The sequence below is a fragment of the Neoarius graeffei genome, chromosome 3 (assembly GCF_027579695.1).
Source record: "Neoarius graeffei isolate fNeoGra1 chromosome 3, fNeoGra1.pri, whole genome shotgun sequence".
Classification (NCBI taxonomy): Eukaryota; Metazoa; Chordata; class Actinopteri; order Siluriformes; family Ariidae; genus Neoarius; species Neoarius graeffei.
The window spans coordinates 13,351,259-13,363,491 of NC_083571.1; the positions used below are offsets into that span (position 1 = coordinate 13,351,259).

Consider the following 12,233-nt stretch of genomic DNA (forward strand, 5'->3'; position numbering starts at 1 on the left):
CCTCCTGTCTGTGTGCGGTACGCAGCTCCTCCAGTGCCTGTCTCTTCTCCTGCTCAAACTGTGCCTGGACTTGAGCGAAGGCTCTCAGCTTCTCCTCGAAGGAGCGCCGCATCTCCTCAACCTCGCGCGACATGGTGACCACACGCTGCGTATGCTGCGCCTCCGTGCACAACTGCATGTCCTCCACTCGCTGCCGGTATGACTCGAACTCGGCCAGCGCCTGCCGCTTCATCCTGTCGTGCACCTCCATGGATTCCTCCAGTGACTGGATGCGCCGCTTCAGGTCCATCTCGTCACTGATCTTGCTCTTGTACTGCATGATCTTCTCGCGTGTCTCAGACAGGATCTGCTGCACCTCCTCTTCATGGGCCTCCTTCAGGGTCTGGATAGCTGCCTCGTGCTCATCGTTCTTTGTATTGAGCGCGTAAATCACCTGGTTTAGGAAAAGAGAGAGGTTTGAGAGAGGGAATGGGTTCTCGGGGAGTTGGGAAGACACCAAGCGTTGTTAAATAAAACTGCTAGCATATGGAGGAGAAAGGGTTTTAGGTTCCCAGTGTACAAATAAAAATTGTGTGTGTGTGTGTGTGTGTGTTTGGCAAATGAAAACTACTCTTCAATAACTAACACACATTTTTGTTAGGGTTTTGCTGGGATTCGAACCTGGTTCGTTGGTGTGATAATCCAGCAAACCCCCACTAGGCCACCAGGGGGATGACTCAAATGCAGAGGCGTGAGGCGGAAGTAGAAAAAGAATCAAAAGGTTTATTTAAACTATATACACTATATACAGGGCAAAACAAAAGACAAAAAAAAACCAAAGAGTATAATCCAAAAGAAAAGCAAAGTGCAAAAATACAAAAGCTAAGAAGATCAAAAAACACAGTACAAAGGAAACTGGAGATAAACATAACAGCACAAAGACTCCGTGACAAGAGGACTGAACTCAGGGGTATAAATAGACAAACTAATTAAGGACACAGGTGAAGATAATTAGGCAATTAACACAAACTCAAAACACAGGAACAGTGGCGGCCTCTAGAGGCCAAAATGAACACGACATGAAAAGGAAATAACAGCGGCCTCTAGAGGCCAAAACAGTCCTAGTCCTAACAGGACCCCCCCCCTAGGAGCGTCTCCTGACGTTCCCAGGGCGATCCGGATGGGCCGAATGGAAGTCCCGACATAGTTCTTTATCAAGGACATCCCGAGCAGGAACCCAGCAGCGCTCCTCAGGACCATAGCCCTCCCAGTCCACCAGATATTGCAACCCGCCGCGGACCCGGCGGGAGTCAAGCAGGCGATTCACAGTGAACACAGTCTGCCCCTGGAAGATGCGGGGGGGTGGGGGGTTCCTAGGGGCAGGGGCATACGTAGACGTCAGTACGGGCCGTAACAGGGAAACATGGAAAGTGGGGTTGATCCTCAGAGTCCGGGGCAACTGGAGCCGGTAGGAGACAGGGTTCACCCTGCGCACCACCTTGAAGGGGCCAATGTAGCGAGGAGCAAGCTTGCGGTTCTCCACCCGCAGTGGAAGGTCCTTAGTGGACAGCCAAACACGCTGCCCAGAGCGGAAAGCGTGTGCAGGTCTTCTATGGCGGTTGGCCTGAGTCTGGTTGGTTCTGGAGGTCTGTATGAGGGTCTTCCTGACCTTGCTCCAGGTCTTGCGACACCGTCTCACATATTGGTTGACCGAGGGCACCCCCGCGTCCTCCTCCTGGTCCGGGAACAGAGGTGGCTGGAACCCGAATTGGCACTGGAATGGCGACAGCTTGGTGGCCGATGACTGCAGGGTGTTGTGGGCGTACTCCGCCCATGGCAGCCAGGTGCTCCACGATGTCGGGTTATCCATAGCCAGGCCTCGCAGGGTGGTTTCCAGGTCCTGGTTGAGCCTCTCCGTCTGACCATTGGACTGTGGGTGAAACCCAGAGGAGAGGCTGGCAGTGGCTCCGATGACCTTGCAGAACCCGTGCCACACTCGGGAGGAGAACTGGGGCCCTCGGTCTGAGACGATGTCCTGTGGAAGACCAAAGACTCGGAAGACATGATTAAACAAAAGTTTCGCAGTTTCAAGAGCAGAGGGGAGTTTGCACAGTGGTATGAAGCGGCAGGCCTTGGAGAATCTGTCAACTAAGACCAAAATGACCGTGTTACCTTGTGACTCAGGGAGACCCGTGATAAAGTCGACTGCTACGTGGGACCAGGGACGCCGGGGAATGGTCAGAGGATGCAGGAGACCCTGGGGACGCTGTCGTGGGTTCTTGGTTCTGGTGCAAACCTCACAGGACAGGACAAATGACCTTACTTCCTTCTCCATGTTAGGCCACCAGAAGCGTCTTTTCAGGAAGTCCAGGGTCCTCCGAGCTCCCGGGTGGGCGGTGAGAGGGGAAGAGTGACCCCACTGGAGAACCTTGGCCCGGGCTTGATGTGGGACGTACAAGAGGCCTGGTGGCCCCGTCCCAGGACCGGGGTCCTGGCGTTGGGCTCGTCGGACAGCCTCCTCAATACCCCAGCGGACAGGGGCCACAATCCGGGACACAGGGATAATAGGCCCGACTTCATTCTCCCTGTTAGTGGCAGAGAACAGTCTGGACAGTGCGTCAGGTTTGGTGTTCTTGGAGCCGGGGCGGTATGAGAGGGTGAAGTCAAACCGACTGAAAAACAGGGCCCACCTAGCCTGTCGAGGGTTCAGTCTCTTGGCTTGCTGGAGGTACTCCAGGTTCTTGTGGTCAGTCCAAACCAGGAATGGATGTTGTGCTCCCTCCAGCCAGTGCCTCCACTCCTCAAGGGCCAGTTTGACCGCTAGCAGTTCTCGATCCCCCACATCGTACCGGGACTCAGCAGGACTCAGGCGGTGGGAGAAGTAAGCGCAGGGGTGCAGCTTTCCTTCCGAACGTTGAGAGAGCACCGCGCCGACACCACTGTCCGAGGCGTCCACCTCCACGATGAATGGTTGGGAGGTGTCCGGGAGAACCAGAATGGGTGCTGTGCAGAAGCGGTCCTTGAGGTCTTTGAACGCCTTTTCTGCCTGAGGAGACCAGCCATAAGATCCACCTGTCCCTTTGGTGAGGTCTGACATGGGTGCTGCCACAGAACTGAAGTTCCTGATGAACTTGCGGTAGAAGTTAGCGAATCCTAAGAACCGCTGAACCTCCTTAACGGACTTGGGAGTAGGCCAATCCCGGACGGCCAGGGTCTTGGCAGGGTCCATTTGGAGTTGGCCTGTCCGTACAATAAATCCCAGAAAGGAGACCTCGGGAACATGAAATTCGCATTTCTGGGCCTTGGCGAACAGATTGTTCTGTAGCAGCCTCTGGAGAACCTGGCGGACATGGTGGCGGTGCTCCTGCACGGTCTTGGAAAAGATAAGGATGTCGTCGAGGTAGACAAAAACGTATAGGTTAATCATGTCCCTTAAGACGTCGTTGATTAGGGCCTGAAAAACAGCTGGTGCGTTGGTGAGTCCGAAGGGCATCACCTGGTATTCGTAGTGCCCAGACGGGGTGTTAAAGGCAGTCTTCCACTCGTCTCCCTGTCGGATACGGATGAGGTGGTATGCGTTCCGTAGGTCCAACTTGGTGAAGACGGTGGCGCCTTGGAGCAGGTCGAAAGCTGTGGACATCAGCGGAAGGGGATATCGGTTGCGCACAGTGATCTTATTCAGGCCCCTGTAATCAATACATGGTCGGAGCCCCCCATCCTTCTTGCCGACAAAGAAGAAGCCGGCTCCAGCAGGTGAAGTGGAGGGTCGAATAAACCCAGAGACCAGGGCATCTTTGAGGTATTCCTCCATGGCCTTGCGTTCTGGCTGAGAGAGTGAAAACAGTCTGCCACGAGGAGGGGTAGTCCCAGGGAGCAAGTCGATGGCACAGTCGTAGGCCCGGTGCGGAGGAAGAACGGCGGCCCTGCTCTTGCTGAATACCTCCTTGAGATCCCAGTACTCTGTGGGAACTTGAGATAACTCGGTGAGATCAGGGGGCTCGGCAGGAGACACAGGAGAGCTAGAGAGCAGACAAGAGGCATGGCATGCAGGGCCCCATTCCACAACCTGGCTTGTTACCCAGTCTATGCGAGGGTTGTGGCGAGTAAGCCAAGGAAGGCCTAGAATAACTGGGAACTCAGGTGAAGGAATCAGGTGCAGGGATATTTCTTCCTTGTGACCTTGAGACTGGAGGAAAACTGGAGAAGTAACTTGGGTGACTCTTCCATCACCTAACGCTTGGCCATCGAGGGCAGACACAGACAGAGGGACTTCAAGAGGTGCAGTAGGTATATTGATGCTTTGGGCGAAGTGAATATCCATAAAGTTCCCAGCCGCCCCTGAGTCTATCAAAGCTTGACAAGAGTGGACAGACTCACCCCAGGAGATGGAGACCGGGATGTAGATTCCTTGGCCAGGGAGTCCGGGAGAGAGGGTAGGCCCCGTCACAACCCTCCCTCGGCTGGACGGGGCGGTCCTTTTCCCAAGAGTTCGGGACATGATGCTCGGAAGTGACCAGGCTTGCCACAGTAGATGCAGCACTTGTCCCTCCTTCTGCGCTCCCTCTCAGATGCGGAGAGGCGAGTACGACCCACTTGCATGGGTTCTGGACAGTCACTGAAGGAGGTAGACGGTCTCCAGGTAGAGGTAGGGAGGCTGGGGGGGCTCAAGGCTTGGTGGCGTTCTCTCATCCTGTTGTCCAGACGAATAGCATGTGAGATGAGGGTTTCGAGGTCACTTGGGTATCCAATAGAGGCCAGACCGTCCTTGATGGGGTCAGACAGACCATGGTGGAAGGCTGACACCAGGGCAGTCTCGTTCCATCCACTTACTGCTGCGAGTGTTCGGAACGAGATGGCGTAATCTGCGACGCTTCCTCCTTGCCGGATGGACATGAGCTTTCGGGCTGCGTCGGTACTGATGTCTGCCTGATCGAAGACCCGAAGCATCTCTTCAGAAAACAGCTGGAAATCAAAGCACTCAGGTCCCTGTCTTTGCCAGATAGCAGTAGCCCAGGCTCGCGCCTTACCAGCTAATAAGGTGATCACAAAGGCAATCTTGCGGCGATCCGTAGTGTAGGTGGTAGGCTGAAGCTCAAAGGTGAGTTGACACTGGGTAAGGAACTCTCGGCACTCACTGTGCTTGCCGTCATACCTCTGTGGTGCAGGAAGGCTGGGTTCGCGAGGTGAAGAAGGCAGCATTGCAGGAGGCACTGGAGCAGGAGTGGGAGCTGGATCAGGAGCAGGAACTGGATCAGGGGCAGGAGATGCAGGCAGAGATGTCAGCTGTGCCAGGGTTTTCCCAATTTGCTGAAGCAGTTCCTCGTGGCGAGCGAGGGCCTCACGTTGGCTGGTGAGCGTACGTCCATGAGCGTCCATGGTCGCTCCGAAGCGTGTCAAAGCTGCCATAATTCCCTGAAGGTTGGCCGGGTAGACAGTTGAAGCAGCCTCTGCTGAGTCGGTCATGACGGAGTCTTTCTGTTAGGGTTTTGCTGGGATTCGAACCTGGTTCGTTGGTGTGATAATCCAGCAAACCCCCACTAGGCCACCAGGGGGATGACTCAAATGCAGAGGCGTGAGGCGGAAGTAGAAAAAGAATCAAAAGGTTTATTTAAACTATATACATATATACAGGGCAAAACAAAAGACAAAAAAAAACCAAAGAGTATAATCCAAAAGAAAAGCAAAGTGCAAAAATACAAAAGCTAAGAAGATCAAAAAACACAGTACAAAGGAAACTGGAGATAAACATAACAGCACAAAGACTCCGTGACAAGAGGACTGAACTCAGGGGTATAAATAGACAAACTAATTAAGGACACAGGTGAAGATAATTAGGCAATTAACACAAACTCAAAACACAGGAACAGTGGCGGCCTCTAGAGGCCAAAATGAACACGACATGAAAAGGAAATAACAGCGGCCTCTAGAGGCCAAAACAGTCCTAGTCCTAACAATTTTAAACCAGACTATTCACTTATAAACTGATTGCAGACAGAAAAAAGACATCATGCTCATTTGCGTGCTCATTTGAATGCCAGACCACGCCCACCACACGAGTTTTCTGATTGGTGATTAGTCAGTTCAGTTGCTGTTTATGCAAATCAATTTTTGGATCCACAGACATTTTCTCAGTCTGGATGTTGAACAAAAACACTCATCTTTGGACTCGTATACACATTTTATTTTTATTTTGTCATATTCATACATGATCCTCTCTGGATCGTTATCTCAATCCAAACTGACTTCCACTTAAAATTAATCTCACCATACAGCATGTTTTTCCATCATACACATACTTTAAATCAGGGTTTCCCAAAGTGTGGTGCGTGCACCCCCGGGGGTGCGCGAGCTGCCACTAGGGGGTGCGCAAGATAAAAAAAAATGTAATGGCGATTTTTAACTCTTCTTCTACGCTGTAACGGTTCTGCAGTAGTTTGTGGCTTCATTCATTCATTTGCGATGCTCAACTGGTTGAAATCGGCAAAACTAAATGTGCCACCACAAATCAGGGATGAAGGAGGAGAAACCCCAACAGATAGGGACGAATCGGGGGCAATTGGTGAGGAGCGCTACAGTTGCAGTTCAAGCGAAAGGCACTTGTGGATTTCTGGACTGGGTTGATGCCGTCATACACAGTCCTGGCAAAACAGGCCTTGAGAGTTTTGATGCCCTTCGCAACAACTTATCTGTGCGAAGCTGGGTTCTCCGCTTTGGCAGCAATTAAAACTAAATATCGGCAAAGACTGGGAGATGTTGAGAAAGATTTGAGGCTGAGACTGTCTTCAATTACCCCAAACATCGGAGAGCTCTGTGCCAAGATGCAGGCCCATCCGTCGCATTAATATTGGTATGTATTTGGCCAAATGGCATTGATCTTGCTAAAAATATATACTGCTACTGAAAATAGGACCTATATAGCCTACTGACCCACCCATCGTCTGTCTGTATGTCTGTCTGTCTGTCTGTGTCTCTCTCTCTCTCTCTCTCGCTGCAGACTGAGCCGCCAGCGCTGCACTTCACAATCAGATGGATCCTCTTCTTTATCTGTTCCTGATATGCTCCTTAATTGTTGTATCTCTTTAAAATGCATGTTCATAATTATCATTGCTATTTTTACTGTTATTATATGAGTGATTCCACGCTTATGGGTACTGAAATGGGGACATGAACTTCACACATCACACACATCACATTATCTCTAGCCGCTTTATCCTTCTACAGGGTCGCAGGCAAGCTGGAGCCTATCCCAGCTGACTACGGGCGAAAGGCGGGGTACACCCTGGACAAGTCGCCAGGTCATCACAGGGCTGACACATAGACACAGACAACCATTCACACTCACACTCACACCTACGGTCAATTTAGAGTCACCAGTTAACCTAACCTGCATGTCTTTGGACTGTGGGGGAAACCGGAGCACCCGGAGGAAACCCACGCGGACACGGGGAGAACATGCAAACTCCGCACAGAAAGGCCCTCGCCGGCCCCGGGGCTCGAACCCAGGACCTTCTTGCTGTGAGGCAACAGCGCTAACCACTACACCACCGTGCCGCCCGGGACATGAACTTATTTTTAAAAATTCACCTAAAACCATTTCTTTTTTTACCATCAGGTCACAAAACATGTAATCTTTAATGAATGATATGTTCAAAGATAACTTTAATTTTCTGAGATGTAATAAAAACATATTTATATGCCAAAGTCAGAACGTAACAGAAGTGTTGTGGACATATATATTCTCAATTTTAACAATGTAGAATTACTTTTTGAAACATAGGAAGGTGATGTTTTAGCAAATATAATTAATAAACATGTGTAGTAGAATAAACATACACATTCTTTCAATAAGATTAACATGGTATAGAGCTAGATTGTAATTAATTTGTAACAGACGCGAGATGGACAATCGTAACAGAAGTAATGTAACAGACATCATTTTGGAACTCATAGGCTTGACTTTGGCATATAAATATGTTTTTATTACATCTCAGAAAATTAAAGTTATCTTTTAACATATCATTCATTAAAGATTACATGTTTTGTGACCTGATGGTAAAAAAAGAAATGGTTTTAGGTGAATTTTTAAAAATAAGTTCATGTCCCCATTTCAGTACCCATAAGCGTGGAATCACTCATATGTTAACTTTTTTGCAAATTAAATTCATTCTCAATTCATTTTCATAACCTTGTAATGACAGGGTTGTGTTGCTAGTGTTTTAAACACGGATGAAAATCATATATTTTCCCCGTATCTGGCTGGTAGACTACATGCCTCGATGTGATCTCCCTTTGTAATGAATTTGCGCATTTACCGTGTTGCAACGTTTTAAAACTGTTACATTTCAATCAAATTCTAATTCAAATACGAGAGCGCATAATATGTTAATGTGATTCGATGTTCTCATTCGAGCACGACGTGCTGCCTTTGTAAGAAAGCTTTGGTGGGTTTTTTTTTTTCACTTTTGTGGTTTCCTGCAGGTGTGGCAAACAATGTTTATCATTTTAGCACGAGTAAAGATGCTGCCTTTATAAGAAATGTTTTCAAAAATTTATACAAAAATGTTTTCAAGTACGTTTACAATTAATTTAAAGTTTAAATTAATTGTAAACGTACTTGAAAACATTTTTGCTCTTTTTTAATTTTTTTTTTTAGAAAATCACAACTCGCTAATCACAAGGCAACATTTTAGACAGAAGCTTAAATACGAAATACGCGTTAACATTTTGCACTTATAACCGGCTACAGCTCATTTTCAATTTGAAGGCATTCAGAATTTAAAAGTATATAAATTAATTGATTGATACACATTAATGAAAACATAACTGAATCATAAACACCAGATACTTTCCTCATAAATAATAAGAGTCAATGATAAAATAATAACAACAAGATCGTCAATGACGGCGTAGCTCACTCCGGCCCCGTCTAGTCCAGAAGGAACGATCTAAAGTGGGCTACGTTGCGCAATAAATGCTGCAAGCTATATACAGGCTATATATAGACGCTATAGCCACCCTAGGAATACCTACCTATTTATCAGAAAGAATCCAAAATGGCGAGGAATTGACCGAGAACAGGTGATTTTTGTTGAACTGTTCATTAAACGTGCCCTTCCACCAAAAACGTTTAATACTGGCTCTTTTTGAAATACCATAGTTCACTCCGAGTTGCATATGCATGCTGCATGTGAAAATGTAATTCTACTCCCATTCCCTGTATTAGCTTATGAAAGAAAATAGTTGGAAAAACGATCGAATCTGAAAAAGCCCTACGAACTTACGTCACTTCGAAAATTAGTATTCATGGCCTCGCCCACCTTGGCTTGCGACCGCCCACGGGAATAAAGTTCGGATTTAAGCGCGAAGAGAGATAGCAGAGCCCATCTCGTCAGTAGCTAACGAAGAGGACCTAACAGCAAGTTGAAAACATGGCTGAACAAGTTTGTGCCTGTGTTATTTGTGGCAGTAACCCATCAACGTTGCATGTTTGGGGAGGCTGGGACCTCCCCTGTGCGAGTTACGAGCGTTCAAAGTCGGGCTGGAGTCGCCAACAGAAACGAAACCTAAGCGGAGCACCGCGGCTCGCCTCGGGGCGAATTACGTCCCGAGGCGCGGGGCTAGCCTGCCCTGGCAGCGCTGGTTCGTTGGGGAGAGGGCAGAGGTCGCTGGCTGGCAAGTTTGGGGAGGCTGGGACCTCCCCTACCCGAGTTACGAGCATCCAAAGTCGGGCTGGAGCCGCTGATAGAAACGAAACCTAAGCGGAGCAATGTTGCAAGATAGAAGAGGTGAAGAAGAAATGGTTGGAATTTATCTTTGGAACACGACCAGCGAAGTATAATGCAGCGTTAGTACTGTGTTCTGATCATTTCAACCACAGTGACTTTTCAAACTTCGGTGACTTCAGTAGTGGTTTTGCTTCGAGGTTGTTTTTAATCCCTGGATCTGTACCGTCAAGACGATCGACCACCAGCTCACAAGCTGTAAGTAAAACATGAACTTTTTGTTCGAAGGTTTTTGTTACAAAATAGCATATTCATATTCTCCACGTTAGCATGCATGACATGGTCACAAGCTAGGCAGGGATGAGAGTTTTCCGCTTTTCGGCGGATTTCCGCTTTTTCTAAGTAAAAAACGACCTTTTTATATTATGCCAAATCCGTTGAGAATTTTTTTAAAATTAATTTCGGGGGTTGGGGTGTGTTCCTTCATGCTGTTCAAACTTTATTAACTCCAACGATGTTTACACATTATTTGTAAGCCGCCATCTTTAGTCTCGTTTAAATCTCGTTGAATGTGATGTAAAATTCGAGTTATCTACATTGTTATTGGTCAAAACATCGATGTCGAGACCATAATAGCCAATCGAAACAGTTTTTACAAAGACACCCACATCCGCTTGTTCTGACCCACTGGAGGTAGCATCACAGGGCTGTTAGCCAATCAGAGGTAACACGTTTACTGATTGCTGTTAGCCAATCAGAGGTAACATGTTTACATGTCATGAATATTAATGAGTAAGAGCTGAAATCCTGTCGTTCTCCCGCCACCCACTCCTCCACCAAACTAGAACAGCCTGAAACAGGAGAATCACAGCATTTTTTTCACCAAAACCGGCTCACAGGGCATTCATTCATACTAGAGACCACCGCACAATTAATGAAAAAACGATGCAATGAGACCTTTTAAGGCTTAATTAGTCCATCACTTCATTAATAATTGTAATTAAACACATCTGGGTAGTAGTTATATGCACCCTAGGTAACCCTACCTTCATGCCAGAAAGAATCAAAAGCAGTGAAGAATTGAGGGAGAAGAAGTGATTTTCATTAAATGTGGACGACGACGGACGGACGGACAACAGACCACACATGATGGCATAAGCTCATTGCCTATCGGCCGGATGAGCTAAAAATAAAAATTATTATTATCCATACAAAACACTTTTTCGATAGAATAAAAATGTGTGTTCCATTCCCTTCTAGCAGGTTTCATTCATTTGGCTTGATAGCATGCAATATTGTTAGCATACACGCTTATCCTACATATATTAAGTCACTCTACCCAATGGAGAATGAGCGTTGAATATGGTTTACGATATTGCATGGTTGTCAAGACAACATGATGTCACATGTCGGAACTGATGCGAAAATCCAATGAGAGAGCTTTCTGCTGTGCATGCGCAGAAGCATTTCTTTGTTCGCCGGGAAAGAGACAGACGCGCTGAACACCCGAAAGGCTACGAAAACTTCATTAGATATACTTGATGCATATTTACAAGAGAAAAACATACCAACGGACATCGAAAAACTGGAAAAGAGACACATTGGAGATGTAAAACTTCTGCGCTAGCGAGGGACTGTGACAATTTGTACACAAACATGGCTGCCAGGTTTGCTTTGTTAAATACGGAAGATTTTGAAAGAATTTTGAAAGAGAAAGATGCGTTGAACACCCGAAAGGAATGTGCATGTATAATAATAATAATAATAATAATAATAATAATAAAAATATTGGCTGTCTTTTTTTTTCCATGGTATATCAGATATATTCCATTCCGCTATTCGTCTTCAACTTGTTCAGTATCATGCTAGCTGAATGGAATATATCTGATATACCACTCAACGCCAGACAATATTATTTAAATATACTGTATTAGTGAGTATATTACTTTTATCTCATCTCTCATTATCTCTAGCCGCTTTATCCTTCTACAGGGTCGCAGGCAAGCTGGAGCCTATCCCAGCTGACTACGGGCAAAAGGCGGGGTACACCCTGGACAAGTCGCCAGGTCATCACAGGGCTGACACATAGACACAGACAACCATTCACACTCACATTCACACCTACGCTCAATTTAGAGTCACCAGTTAACCTAACCTGCATGTCTGTGGGGGAAACCGGAGCACCCAGAGGAAACCCACATGGACACGGGGAGAACATGCAAACTCCGCACAGAAAGATCCTCGCCGGCCACGGGGCTCGAACCCGGACCTTCTTGCTATGAGGCGACAGCGCTAACCACTACGCCACCGTGCCGCCCGTGCCTGTAATTATCACTGGAAATAAAACATGACTCCTGATTCAGAGTCTTCCACTTTGTGCATCACACTTCGAGTCCACTCCCGTAATTGTCTGTCCAGAGTCCCATTCTGCATGAACAGCTTTGTTCAAACAATGACTAAGCCACAGAGTGGACTGAAGGAGTCATCTTCATCTTATAATGGCCAGTCAAGTCCGAGAGACAGAAGAGCAGT

The 12,233-nt window shown here is 47.4% G+C and overlaps 1 protein-coding gene across 4 annotated transcripts in view; it reads right to left on the reverse strand.

The window, feature by feature from the left end:
- Positions 1–12,233, reverse strand: part of fam184ab (family with sequence similarity 184 member Ab) — a 440,896-nt gene that overhangs the window by 242,787 nt on the left and 185,876 nt on the right. For all 4 annotated transcript variants that reach the window (XM_060915808.1, XM_060915811.1, XM_060915809.1 and 1 more), the window contains exon 2: positions 2–433. In XM_060915808.1, coding sequence (XP_060771791.1) covers positions 2–433 — 432 coding nt within the window. The remainder of the gene's footprint in view (position 1; positions 434–12,233) is intronic.